A 15,268-nucleotide genomic window follows, 5' to 3' on the forward strand; every position below is an offset into this window, starting at 1 on the left:
GATGACTATGTTAGCAGTGTTCTAAGTCTAGTCTGGAAGCTCTCAGAAGTATTCCGATTATACAATAAAGACATTTAACGACATTAAGCTTCACTGAGCATCTGTCTGTACTCAAGCAGAGAGAGAGGGTTTAGCATCATGGACTGGGTCACAGACCCCAGGAACCAGCACTGTGACTCTCCCAGTTAAAAGAGTGATAGGGTTTCAGGCTCAGGAAGAGAGGTAGGTGAACCATTCCATCCTCCAAGGAAGCTCATTAAGAGTTCTAAAGTAATTCCTGCTTGGTAAGACTCAGGAAGGAAACAGCTCCAAAGCAACCTCTGAAATGGATCAGATCTTCTAAGACTCCTCTTTTCCAAGATTATATAAGCAAAAGAATTGTTTAAGGGATTCATATGAGCCAAGCTGCGTGACAGTACCAGAGACGAGCAGAATGACCTGGAAGAGAATTCTCTCCTGGCTTGGCTACAAGTCATAAAGCAAGTTCCAGGGTCCCTGCTTTTGTAAGCTGTTGTCCAATCTAGAGGAAAGTTTCAGTGATGTTGCTGCTTCTGAGGCATTCCCATTTTTGTAAGCATCCCTCGCCATAGTCCCCAAAATAACCCAAAAGAAACTCAGTGGTTCACCTCATAGGCACCTCAGTGCTGTCCTTATTTGGTCTATGATTAATTTCTTATTTACTGTAAAGAGGTTTTGTGTGCATCTTTTTAGGAATGGCATCACAAACACAGATCTATCTTAGCAAGTGGAGGAAGAAGAGAACCTTTGCCCAGTGAATTAGTTATTAGGGAAGATGGAAGCATCAGCTACAAGTTTACCCAATTACAAGGCATGGACTTCTTAAGCTGTTTCCATGGTTAAAAAGTTGAGAACTGCAAACGGTCTTGTGTAAAGTTCCAATTGTAATCCATTACTCCTGCTCACCGTTTACTGCCCACAGGGGTCTAACATCCTTGCCAATAACTCAATGTTTAAGTAGTTCACCTGAGAAAATTAGATATTTATCAAGAATACTGTTTATTACGTGAGATATAAACAAGATCTGGAGTTTTCATTTATGTATTTATTTGAAAAGGACATACTAAGCAACAAATATGAAGAGGGTCACACAATTTAAATGGCAAACAAAATACCCCCTGTACTCAAGGCATAGCAAGGTCTATTGAGTTATTCACCAAAAGACCTAGGACTAAGCATTTCTAGAAAAGGGGGTGAATGTTGGGGAGGAAACTGAAGCACCATCTCTGAATATTTGTGTGAGCAACCTTTCCTCATCTTGTCCTACCAAGGTGCCCTAAGGCATGCCTCTGGCCCTTTCTCATCCTCATGCCTGCTTCTCTTTGCACTTCTAGCTCCCTTTTTTTTTCTAGAAGCTTCAGCTACTTTGTCTTCCCTTTTTTATGCTCTGTGATCATGTCCTTCCTGGAGTCCCAGAGATTTTGTATCTAAATCATGGTCATTTCTCACTGCCTTAAGGCACAGACAGCTATAACAGCTCTCTCCAATATTTTAAGGGGTGTGGCCCTGGACTCCTGACAAAAACTTACTAAAATCTCCTTCTACAGCATTGTTCTGTATCCGAGTTTCTTTTCTGTTGCTGTGATAAAATAAGCAGATAAAAGATCAAACTAAGGGGCAGTGGGGTTATTTGAATTAATAATCCCTGAGTAGCTAAAATAATTCCAGTCTGTCATTGCCAGGATGTCAAGGAATTGGAAGCTTGAAGTAGCTAGCTGCATCACAACCACAGTCAAGAACTGAGAAAAATGAATGTAAATGTAACTACAACTTACACACACACACACAGTCAAGTGCACACACGCAGTCCATGCCCTCAAACCAGGAAATGATTGCTTTCACTTTAAGGCTGAGTCTTCATACATAAATTAACACAGTCAAGACAGGCTAACTCAGTCTGGACAATTCCTTATTGAGAATCTCTTTGCAGATATGTCAATAGGTCAATTAAGACAAGTTCTCACATGTGAAACTGGATTTTGTTCCTAGGAGACCGAGCCTTTGAAGAAGTGAGGCTGAAGAGACTCTCACAGTGGCTCCTAATCCCACTTGACAGTTGTTCTTATAAATGCATTACAACAGAGAAATTAAGACCCAAGGAGAGAGATTGTAACACTCATGGATGGGCAGTAGAAAAGGTGTAGGAGGGTGGTTTTCTGCAAGCCAAAGGGAGAAGGTCTCAAAGAAAGCCAACCAAGCCATACTTGGATTGTGCATAATTATTCCCTCTAGAACAGGAAAAAAAGATAAAATAAAATTTTCTGCTGTATAGGCCAGTCTATGACATTGGTGTCATATCTGTTTCTAGTTTGTAGGTTCTCCTCTGTCCTGTAGCAATGCACTAACTTCATAATCAAATGACAAACTCTGCTTAGTTTTTCAATCTACCATTAAGTATCTTGATTAATAGTACAAACAAAAGAATCTTGTATATTCCTAATTTTGTCATATACAGTATCTCCCATATTTTTCCAAGAACTGATAACACACATACACATGAGTCATTATGCATTAAATTCATATAATGCTCTATGTCTTTTGAACTCATGTTAATTCCTTGAGGCATGAGGCATCATTTTGTGACTAACTGCATTCCAAATTCAACAGATTTTATTTCCCTAAAATATACAGAGCATTCCCACTTCTATTATTATGTAAATTATGTGCTATTCATGCTTATTCTGCTAGGTTTCATGGGGTGCATTGCTTTTGTTTCCCAGAGTTTGAGACTCAAACAAGTGTTAATTAAAACCGTGTTTTTGTAGAGTTTGTCAGGCAGAGTAGGAAGAGTTGAAAGCATCTGTATGCATAGTGTAAGGGAAGTAGGAGAGAAAATAATGGTCAAGTACAGGACCTTGTTCGGTTGTGAGATATCCGTATTGTTGATTATGATATATGACTCTTTAGAGAATTATACCCAAGAATGTGATGATTTCCAAATCGGAAAGGAGGTACAGGTTGAGTATTTTGAGAAAATGGCACAGAAAGTTAATAGTCAGACACCTTGGAAAGGTCAATGCAAAGAACCCAAAGAGCAATAAAGTCATTGGTATAGTGGATCAATAACCCTACTTACTGAAATGCTGGAGAATTACAGGATTTGTCCAGCATGGGAGCCACCGAAGGCTTTACAAATGCATTTTCACCAGAGTGTGAGAAAAACCAAATTGTAGAGCTTAAGAGGATTTGGGAACTGGTGGTAAGAAACACACACTGGCCCAGAAAGATCCAACTAAGAATGGTCAGGCTATCATGCAATACTTGAATCTCTGAGCCAAGTAAGATTACAATTCAAGTTTTGTTCTATTTCAATTTATACTACAATAAAAATATGTTTTTAAAATCAGAATAAGATGTGATAATTCAAATATATCCGCTTTTCTAATCTCAGAACCACAAAGATACCATTACATTCATGATCGTTTTTAATTGTATCATACAGATGGAACGGTGAGTCAGACTTTTCAATTCCCTGACTCAACAGAGTAGAAAGAACTCCTGAAATGCTGGCAACAGGCCGGCTCTTCTCCAGAATCGTGGAAATGGCACGTGTGAGCAGATACAATATGTCCCGAGTACAACGGGTAGTCTTCTATTTACCAGAACACAATTTTCTACTCTGTCTCTTTTTATTTTTGTTTTCCACCGCATGTATGTTGACAGTAAGAGCTGGCTACTGCACTGTTTAAAAAAATATGAAGTATTCAAAGTATGAGCTTGGAGTAGAAAAAACTAAAGGCTATATGGACAAAATTGATTCCTAGGAAATATTTTAGAAACAAACAAACCAAAAAACCTATGTGTTTTCAGATTTTAAAACTCTGAGGTATTGGGGATAGAAGGACATACTAGATCCCTGAGCCTCCATATCCTTGGAGCATGACCCCAGAGGGGATACTGAGGCACACACTCAGCTCTGATACTTTCTGCAAAGCATTGTCAAACACCTGCAGAACTCAGGGACCTGCATTATTTCTGTTACCACCAGGCCACCACGTTGGTCCCTTCCTAAAATGGATTCACCCACATCTAGGAGTGAGCTGGGAAGATTGCAGGGGCTGATCTAGACAGCTAACTAGAAACCTTTAAGCATTAGCTTTGTCATTGGTCAGCAGAGAAAGGTGCAATGTTTCACTGTTCTTCGGGGCCTTAACTAGACAATAACCGACAGTGGCCACACAATCTTATAGTTGAGATTGCCCAAGGCTGTTGAAAAAAGAGCAAGAGCTCTAATGATCTTAGGAATGAAATCCATTGAGAGCATTATGGTTTAAACATGGGTGGCTTCATCTGATTACACAAATTAGCTTGCTAGAGTGAATGTTTTGTGAATGTAGAACGTGAGAAATGGTTTGTCTACTCAATATCACTGTTAAATATGAATAAGAATAGAATGTTTTATGAAATAAATATGGGCCCACTGATTTGTTACTGAGAGCTCAATTAAAATGTGTTCCCTCAGTATACTTGAATGCCTCTTAAATTGTATTTTTGAAATTCCAGGCAGCTGTTTACTTATTACTACTTTTTAAAATTCATTTTTTTAGACTGGATATTTAAATTTTCCACTAAAGGAAAAAGCGTGAACATTTAATTTAGATGTACTTGACATAAACAGAGGGCTAATTAGTGGGACCACTCCAGGATAAATCTTCTGATTTTATGAATAAACATTATGACTTGTTCTTCAATCCCAAGAGATATTCACCACTGCAAATACTGAGGACCAAAGGTAACCTAATCTGTGAACAACATGAACACATTTAAAAAGTATCAAACTAACTCATTTCTCTTTGGGCATGTCAGTTTAGTTAGGCAGGAGTACAGAGGAATTTCACACTTGTGAAATTACTTGTGTTGCTACTGAAACTAACCAGGTAACAGGTGAAAAAGGAAGAGGCTGAGACGAGGTTTATTTTCCTCTATGCTGAATAAACATCAATAAAAACAACAGGAAGTTAAAGAAATACACATATTCTTAGGTAGTAAAATTCCAAGGGGAAATTTGCACATATGTGCATCATATATAGATATACCATTCACATGTATATCTCACAAGAATATTCTAATTCTCATCATGTGGTATTTAAAACTGGTCACTCTTAGACTGAGACACTAGCCCAAGCATATTTTGGTCACTGCAGACCTAATGTAATGAATCTTATGAGAGATACTTAAGGTGACGTATTCATGTATAATAAAATGATTTGCTATTATGGAATGGCTTAAGAAGTCAATTACCAAGTCTTTGACATTTTCTCTTCCCAAACAAAATCACAAGGAATCTAATAAAGCAATGTGCAGTGGTGGCACCAGCCCACAAACCACTTATGACATTTCTTATTGTCCGGTACAGATTTTTGACTCATGGAAGAATGGGCTGTGCATCATATTGCTGGCTTTATTAAAGACTACATTCAAAGGCATTAGCAGGATTTAATGTTTTTCAAAGCAAGTTAGCACTCCTTTAGTAAGTATTCAAATGGAGGTTTTATGTTGGATTTTCTACACACTGCAATCTTTACAGAACATCAAACATATCTACCGCCACTTTTCTAAGTTCATCCACTTAAGTTTCTACAAAGAACTCCTAACCTTTGAAAATATCTACAAATCAATATTCATTGCCAAGAAGATGCTTTGTTTAACTATAGAGATCAGAGTAAAGGCAGACTTACCATCATCATACTGGCCCCAGCTGACTGCCAAGAGCGAGGCAATAATGATCCCATGGGGTAAACACTTCCATAGAGCCCACTGTGGGAACATCTTCTGTCAAATTTCACTCAAGGCTGATCTGCAATAACAAGAAGCAGAAAAACACATTTGACATGTTCATTATCAGCTACAGGAAAACAAAACTGTCAGGGTACAGAGAAAAAATTTAAAGACTTCATAGTTAATTACCTATGTCACACAATCCATTACCAAGTAACACTCGTGGCTAACACACTGGAACCATTCGCAGACATGAATTTGTACAGAAGGTCATTAGCAGAACTTAGATTGGCAAGCAAGATGTTTGGAAAGTCAGTACCTGAACAACATTGAAAGCATGCTGACTTGAAACCTGAGACACGGGGATGGGCTAAATGAAATTCTGATCAGTCTAACTTAGTATATGGTCTTCCCAGTGTCATTCAACAATCAAGTATATATTTCTCTGGGATGGCTTATCGATGGTTCATTTTTCACATGAGTTTTTTTTTTAATGAAAACGAACCATAAGGAGTTAAATAGGGAAAACCATCATGAAAATGGTAATTACTTATAGTATAGTAATTGGAAATCATATTGACTATGCCAAGACAAACAGAAAAAAACAGCAATTTTTATTGCTTTGCCTTCCTTAGAATTTAGGTGCATTTTAATTCCTATGTTTTACTTTCCAATGCCCCAGCAAGTTAGAAAGAAAAAGAATGATGTATTGAGAGGTCATAAGTTAGTTAACACATTGAAAATATTTCTGAAAGAAAATGTAGCAAATTTCCTTATAAACTGAGAAAATTATCTACACCAAATTACACAAAATAAAACATTATAAATTGTGGCCAAGTGGAAATCAAAATTCAGCTTCTTGAATTTAGTGTTTCAGACCCAAATGTTACCAAGGACAAGAAAAAGAAGGGCTCAGTGAGTCAAGCCATGGGGACAAGCAATCTGAGAAGGCTGTAGTTATCTAGAGGCACAGGGCAGGATTCTCTAAGGAGATCACTTGATGATCAGCCTCTCAGGGAGGCTGTTGTGTAAGGATGTAGGCTAGGTCCAGAATCTCCTGTGATGACACAGAGTTGGAATGGTCTTTTAGTCCCCTTTATGATGCTGAAGGCTTCCCAGAGATCACATGAGGTCCTGCAATGCTCACCACGTCTAGGATTCTCTCCACCAGACCAGCTTAGATCTAAGTCTAAGCAGGGGGCACACAATTTTATGCTACATGATAGTGTCGATATTTCATTTACACAAATCGTATAGTATTGATTTTTACCATACTGGAACACATGGGGCTTATTGAAATATGTTAAAGAGACATCAAAGTGTTCTGAAAGTATATGGCATACTACGCTGGGTCAGAGACATTCTCTTCTCCTTTCTCTTTTCCACAAGAGGGAATAGGAACCTCCTTTGTATTGGACCATTTATATACAATTCTCGGCCGTGCTATAGAGGAATGAGATAAAAGAGTATGAATTTTATTTTAATCCAGGTTCATCATCCAGTTACTTGGCTTTGCAGAAACTAAACAGAAGCTGTTGCTTTCGCTAAAATTAAGTGGGCATAACACACTCCCTATCAAACTGTCCTAAACACCATGCTGTTAGGCAAACTTAAATGTATGCTCAAGACAGAGGCTCACTTGGCATGAGAACCAATATGTCAGCTATGAACCTCTGCCACTCAACATCTGGACTCCTGTGTCCAGTTGCTACAAACCTCTGCTTGCAGGATGGTACAGGAATTAGAAATCCATGGAGTTTGAACTGGAATCTATCTATGGTCATTCCGTCACAGAGAAGTTTTGGGTGATATCCCAGGGGGCAGGGAGGTGAGGAATTCCTTTCATGCTACCACACTCTGGAGCCATTTTAACCCCTTATTTGTGTTCTGTAATTTTCTTTTGATGTTCAAATGTAATGATGCTAACACTTCTTTTCCAAACATAACATTACAAAGAAATAAAAATGATGTTAACAATGAAAAACAAAGTCTAGAAACAGGGCTGCGGATGCCCTCACCAACTGAGCACTTGCATAGCGTGGCCAGTGTTAAAAGAGTTAAAAGGAATAACCCAAACCTCAAAGCCAGTGGATGAGTAAGAAGATACTACAATGATATCCATACAAAACAATGAAAGCAAAAGGAGCATTTTATCCCAGGCCAGAAAGAAACAGTTGCCTTCCTTTGCGGGCCCCAATTTTGCCCACATGATGTCTCTGCTCCCTGGTGACTTGGAGTTTGTTGCTCTTCAGGCTGATATTATATTGTTTTATGTCTGTCTCAAATCAATTTAGCTTCACTTAAAAGCTTTCAAGATGAACACGACCTTACAGGTCATCACTTTAAAATGATCCCAGCCGCTGATCCTGTTGTGGATCCAGAAATAGCCCCCTTTGATATGAGACCCTGTATAGGGTTGCTTGTTGCAGGGTTTTGTACACTTCAGAAGACATCACACTAAATCATGCACATTCAACGGAGAAGATAGACTAATGTCCAGCTGGAAGCAAAGGGGCTCAGGAGAACGCTTGGCTGTCTCTGAATCAAGAAAATGCAGACATCTGTGTTTTTATCATTTCCTTCCTTGCTTTCTGTTTGCTTTATCTCCAATCTACCTGTAAAAACACCAGTGTGTCGCATCCAGAACCTGCAAGAAGGCTACAATCCACCCTGCAAGGCTGACACGCTACAGATGGAAAAAGTTGACTCTACATGGCAACATGGCAAGAACGCAGTTTTGAAGGAATCTGTGCTTCAGGAACTAGAGAGCACCATGTATGCTTGGTGTCATGTGCCAACCAGAAAAATTGTGCCAAGCAGTGGAATTTACCATGACACCAGTTGAAACCAATCAGATGTTTTAGGTCGAGACTACTTCTTTAGTATCTTTGAGGTCTTTGGAATTACAGAAAATAACTTTCTAGACGTGAAAAGCCAGTACATCGCTAAATGTGTAGAGAATATTTTCAACATCATCTCCAACAAACTCATGCCATGTCCTCTATATACAACCTTTCCCAGCATACCAACTCTTTAGATATCGCTATGCCTGAGAAGTCTAAAGTGTGCCCAGAGTTTAAAAGGCATACAGTGGGCTTTGAAGAACTTCAATCTGTTCTCTATTAAGGAGGTAATTTAATTAGTGTGTTCAACCCTCTGGTGTTGTTCGACTTACTTTAGCCATAACATCCAAACCCTGTCAAAATACTGGGAATAGAAGGTTTTACAATTAAGTTTCAATCCTACAGAGGAAAAACAGAAGCTTTATGCTTGGTATTTGATCGTTTACTGGGGGCTAAAACACCTTACTATAATTATTCTCTAGAGGACATGTATGTTTTGGATTTTACATTAATTGTGTTCTCTATAGAATAATAGTAATAATAAAGTTTTCACATTTTTCTAAAATTCTGTAGTCTTAGAATTCATTCTCCCAGAAAGAACTTACAGAGGGACACTGGCTACCTCTTACTCTTCTAGCAGGTAGAAACTATCAGTGATGATAATGTGATCATTTTCCTGGATTAATATGTAGGGATAGCACCTATTAATCAAATGAATATAAAACTCCATAGATATTATTATAAACAATGTTTAAAAGGTCACAAGTGACATGAAATGAAAGAACCAGCATTGTCAAACAAATTCCAGTTTCACCTTATTCTTCTGGTAATGGTAACAGGTGAAATCAGACTGCATATAGCATCAACAATCCAAGGTTTGTACAACAAACCTTGTACAAAGTTTGAATTTCCTAAGAGCCTGTCTGCGAGCCCTCTGCAGCATGTCTACAGTTCGAGTGCAGTCTGTTCATGTCTTCGAGCAAGGAAAAACATCTCTTTACCTTTTACTGTTTGAGTGCAAATCAAAGACAGACCCTTCAGCATTTAACCCATGCTCTCTCTCATCAAGGGTAAGGGCCGTAGGAAGGGCAACAACAGCAAACTAGACACTAGCCCTGCTCTAGAAATAACACTTTTGAAATGTTAACTTCTCTTTAAGCTGTTGCTCTTCACCACTATGAAAAGGACCATTGGTTTTCTTGAGACCAAATCTGGAGTGCACTGTCGTAATGTGATAGGCCACTCCACATCCGTTCTCAAGAGGAAACAAAGGAGCACCACAACGTGGAGGGAGTCTGACCTTCTGCAGTTTTTCCGTCAAATACCCAGGACTTCTGATCTCTGACACAGCCTAGAAAAACGTATCAACTTCCAAAAGTTTTCCTCTGACCTAAACCATGGCACGTGTATACCCCCCAATAATTAAATGTGATTTAGTTTTTAAAAGATTTATCTTAATTACATTACTTTTGTGTATTTGTAGTGTCTGTGCAGATGCATGCCACAAATTAGTGTACCTGTGAAGGTCAAAAGAGGTCATCCCATCCCATCAGCTGTGAGTCCCCTGTGTTCCTCAATGAATGTGGAGGTAGTAGGTGGGGCTCTTAGATGGGAGCCTAGGGGAGGACTAAAGTCACCAGGACATGCCTTCAGAATACTGGGGCTGTCTTGAAAATGAATCATTGTTCCAGCATAGATTGCAACTGATAGTTTGATTTGGTGATGTTTATACAACCTAAGAAACACAGATTAACTAAATAAAGATAAATACTGAGTCTTCTTTTAGGTCTAGTCAGTTAACAAAAATAGAAACATGATTGTATTTTAAGACTGAAAACCTGACCTGGTTACCACAAATTTACAAGCTTGAAAGTCCCACATTTTGTAATAATGCTGTATTTTCATAGCCAATTTTCTTATATTGTAAATTAGTGGAACCTGTGGCATTTAGCCACAAATTGAAGGAAAACAATCTTCTGTTGTAACTAATACCTTAAAACTAACCAGTGCTCTTTAGGAAGAGTCGATTGTGTGTCTACAGTAGTGAGTTTATTATTTGCAAATTCTGGGCAGAGTACTTTAAATCAGAGCTTAGAACACTGAGAAAGATAGATGAATTACTCGTGAATGAAGAAATGTATAATGACTCATATGGAAGTTTTCAGGTTCCTGCTTGGATGTCCCACCAAAGAGGAAAGGCCTGTGTGATATCCTGTATTATATCAATATGTAAAAGAGCAATAAATGTTCCTTACTGCTGAATCATCTCTCCAGCCCCAGTGACATCAGTTTCTTGATTCAGTTTTTTTATAAGAGACAACATCTAGAAATAGGGAATTGATGTGAGAAAAAAAAGGGGGAAGAGATGTTGGAAGAAAAAGGGAAGGCATACTGATGTGGGATTCCTTTCTGTATGCTGTGTATGTGTTCAGGCTTCTTGGGTCTATCACCAGACAAAATAAAGCCAGGTGGGGATTCCAAGCAGACATAGAGGAGAAAGTAGACAGAGTCAGGGAGATGCCATGTAACCGCCAGAGGAGGCAGACACCCAGAAACTTTACTGGCAAACCTGCCATCAATGATATTAGTAAATACTAATTGAAATAGCTATTTGGATAATGCTATATATAGTATATATAATATATTTTATGTTTCTAACATTATAAACATAATATTATATTTAAGTGTCCTGTTTATATATTATAAATATAAACTAAAGACTGAAAAATGGGAAACATAATCGAAAGACTTTGTTTATTATAGTGCAAATATATACATTATAAAAGTTATTTATTTAGCATGAATAAAATAGGAAACATGTATTCAACATGCTTGCTAAGTGACATAAGCAGAATGAATGGGACCAACCTATACACTACTCCTTTTTAATCGAATAAAATCAAATACCACATCCCTTCTGAACTTGATTTCTAGTTTGTGTTCGATGGAAGTTAACCAATGATCAAAACAATGCTGTCTCAGTAAAAGTGCAAAATTTATAACTCATGTTTCACCTTTCACTGTTTTTCTATAAACTTTAGGTGAGGTACTTAACATACTGCATTTGAGTGATGTTTTATAACTTTAAAGTTTCAAAATTCTGCCCAGAACTAAACACATTCATCTGATGATCAAAATCAGTGAAGAAGAAAGTACAATACACGCCATAGCACGTACCATCAATACTAAGACAATTCGGTTTTTACTAAAGTTTACCAAATCAATTATACTTCTGATTTTCTTCAATAAGTACTGTTTTTTTACTTCCATGCTAAGATGTTGTATATATGTTGTATATACTGTGACGCATGTAGAAATATTTCAATTATGGTAACTAAAATAATCATCTAACAGATAAAGGAAACCAGATGAACATAGCATTTTTAAAACTTTAAAAGCTTTGTTTTGAAGAAATTACTTTACACGTCATCTTAAAACCATGCTAAAGGAAGTGATCAATTTTTACTTGTAATTCTAGGAAGATGAATCATTTGTCTTAGGGAAATAACTTTCTGTAAAAGTTACTACAAGCCCTAAAAATCCACCAAGAACACTGTATTTTCAGAGATAAGATTTGATACAGCACCACACTTTACTTGGACACACAAGGTTGTGTTCAAAAACACATCTTTTGCGTTAAAAACAGAGCCTCAATCCATTTCTATATTCAAACTACATTAAATCTATATTTCATATTGTGGTTGCATGATACAAGAGATAATATTTAAATTATGTCTAATGTATGGAATTATAGAATATAATACACAAAAACTAAAACAAAGTGGGTGGCAATATGAAGAAAACATAGGTAAAGTTTCCTTAGTAGGAGTGTGAATGTGATCCTAACTTACAATGAAGTGTCCAAACCAGTCCATTATTCACTGGTGGAGAAATCATAACATAAACAATATATGCGTGCAAGGGAATTTTATTCTGCTATTACAGAGCCTCAGGTCTTCTTTATAAGTAGATGTTCTCTTAATGACCTATGATTTTCCAAAGGCAAATCTACACTTTCATGATATCATCTATTGTTTCCATTAGCTGAAACAAATTCTCTGTGGTTACATCTGTGTGTGTGTGTGTGTGTGTGTGTGTGTGTGTGTGTATTAGGGCGAACTCATGAACACACATGTGTAGTATGCACGTGCACATATACATAAGTGTGCAATTTAAATAATCAATTATTTCAGTAACACTGAGTAAAGGATGCTGCCTCAGAGATGTTCATAATGTACTGTTGGAACAAACCTGAGGATACTGCAAACTTCATATAAAATACAATTTGCTTGCATTGCAATACATATTTATTATGAACAAATTGAAATATCCTTATACTCATTACAAAAAGCTTGGAACACAACAGGAAAATAGGTATAAAGTACTAACTCTCAGTTAGGTTTCAAAAAATATGACATTTTATTGGTCCATTTAATTTTGGAATCAATGAAAATATGTCAATTTTCTTCTTAATGTCAGTATGCAGTTATTTCTAAGCCCTTTCTAATGTGATAATATTGTATTTTAAGATTCTTTCAGCAAGTGTCCTTGTAGTATGATTAAGTATCCTTTGGATATATGCCCAGGAGTGGTATCGCTAAGTCTTTAGGTAAATTGCTTCCCAATTTATAAGGTAACATAAGCCAGAATATGCAAATACTAATTTAATATATTTGAAATGGTGAGAGTATTGGAAATTGACAAAAAGAATTCTTTATATTAAGGAGAAATTTTTTCAGAAAAAAATGAAAGACTGAGACAAAACATAATGGAAGCTTGAATTATAGTCTTTTACCAATTAATTAGCTCTGATCACCTGTATAAAGAGTGCTTTTCCTAGAGAATCATTGCCGAAGTTCAGAGGTTCAACATTTAATGACCACTCTTAAAGTATGCTGCCTAACTTCCAAAACTATGAAAAAAAAATCCACAAGTTTTCATGAGTCAGCAAGATATTTCCCTTAGAACTAAACCATTAAAAAGTATTAACTTCATGCAAATTAATGGCCAGAAACTTCCATGTCTACTTTCTGAGATGCGATTAGATCAGAGTCAGCCATTATATGTGAATGCCAAGGGCTTCTGGGAAGCCTTAAGATGTGGACGTCATTAGCACAAGGCCCTCGGGTAAAGATGGATTCAGATCTTAGGAATGAGTTTGGAGTCCCAGTTTTAATTAGGATTATGATTCACTGAAGGGAAGAACTGATAAAGCCGTACATCGCAGCCTCTTGTCCTTACCCAACCAGCCGCCACCACACGTCTCCACAGTAAAGTCTGGTGTCACTTTGTAAACCCAAGAGTTTAAAGAACAAGAGAATTCAGAGGTAATTGTGATGCTAGTATGTATTTGGTTGCATTTTCAGAATCTTTTTTCCATTTTCCTGTGCAAATGTGGTGTACATGTGTCTATACATGTGTATATGTAAATATTTGTGTGTGTAAACATGTTTGTGCATGTGTGTACATGCATGTGGAGCTTCAAAGCTGATATTGTCACCATCCTCAATGATTATTTCCCTTTACTCACTGAGGCAGATCTCTCTACCAAACCCAGAGCTTGCTAATTGATGAGGCTTGATAGCCGTCAGGCTTGGGGATCCATCATCTCCACTTTCCAAGCCCGGAATAACAGGCAGGCCTCCAGCATTTTGCCTAGCACTTGCATGGATCTCAGGGATCTCAACTCTGGTCTTCAGGTTTCTGGGGTAAGCACTTTAACTACTGAGCAAGAATAGTCCCATAGCTCCATGTATTCTTCACTACATGTGGTCTGATATTTACTTGTGTTGATTGGAAGTTTAGGGAGACACTGAGAAAAATCTAAGAACAAGAAGCTCCTGAATTTCAACTCATACTAACTTTGTCCTAGGAATTACAAACCATGTTTTTTTTTTTTATTTTATCTTTCATTAAAAATATAGAACAAGCATCTATTATATAAATAGCTAATTCTCATAGTTGTAATTGAATTATTTTTACTTAAGTTTCATTACATTGAAAAATGATATAAAATTTATGTCCTGCTGAAGCATGCATGGGCAGCCTATATATGGCGGTTCTGTTGAACTTGTCCATATTGAGTTTTATGGTCTAAGTTGATGGGGATGACTGACCAGGTCTCTTCCTCAAGAGGGCACCAGACCTCATAACGTGGTTGTGAGCCACCATGTGGTTGCTGGGAATTAAACTTAGGACCATTGGAAGAGCAGGCAGGGCTCTTAACCACTGAGCCATCTCTCTAGCCCTCTTTCATTGGATTAGTCTAGTCCAAATATCCCATGTGTGCACATCTTTCACAGACCATGCCCATCCTCCTGCTTCCTCCTTAGGCACAACGGGCAATGCTGACCAAAGAGCTGCTTGCATTGGTCTGATCTTGGTGCCAATGTAAACCTTTCATCTTTTGGCCTGCCATGTGGCATTCAGCCAGTTTGATATCAGCTCTCTCTATATTCAGAATCCCAGTATCATTATCATCATGTTCTCTAAAACCTGTTTTCATAAGCACACACTGTCTAAATAGGTTTTAGTGTACTTTTGTGTGGGAAAATATTAAGTCTGTAAGGAGTGCACCATCATAATGATGATATGCTGAAACCCCAGGATGGAGGAGGTAGAATTTCTATGTCTGTAATATGCAGGCTATCTGTAAAGATAACATATGAACCTAGGATGGGATAGGTGCA

The 15,268-nt window shown here is 37.6% G+C and overlaps 1 protein-coding gene across 5 annotated transcripts in view; it reads right to left on the reverse strand.

The window, feature by feature from the left end:
- Positions 1–15,268, reverse strand: part of Pcdh15 (protocadherin related 15) — a 595,973-nt gene that overhangs the window by 479,968 nt on the left and 100,737 nt on the right. For all 5 annotated transcript variants that reach the window (XM_075979991.1, XM_075979989.1, XM_075979992.1 and 2 more), the window contains exon 2: positions 5,697–5,815. In XM_075979991.1, coding sequence (XP_075836106.1) covers positions 5,697–5,787 — 91 coding nt within the window. In that variant the 5' untranslated portion in view covers positions 5,788–5,815. The remainder of the gene's footprint in view (positions 1–5,696; positions 5,816–15,268) is intronic.

The sequence above is a fragment of the Microtus pennsylvanicus genome, chromosome 7 (genome assembly GCF_037038515.1).
Source record: "Microtus pennsylvanicus isolate mMicPen1 chromosome 7, mMicPen1.hap1, whole genome shotgun sequence".
NCBI classification, from domain to species: Eukaryota; Metazoa; Chordata; class Mammalia; order Rodentia; family Cricetidae; genus Microtus; species Microtus pennsylvanicus.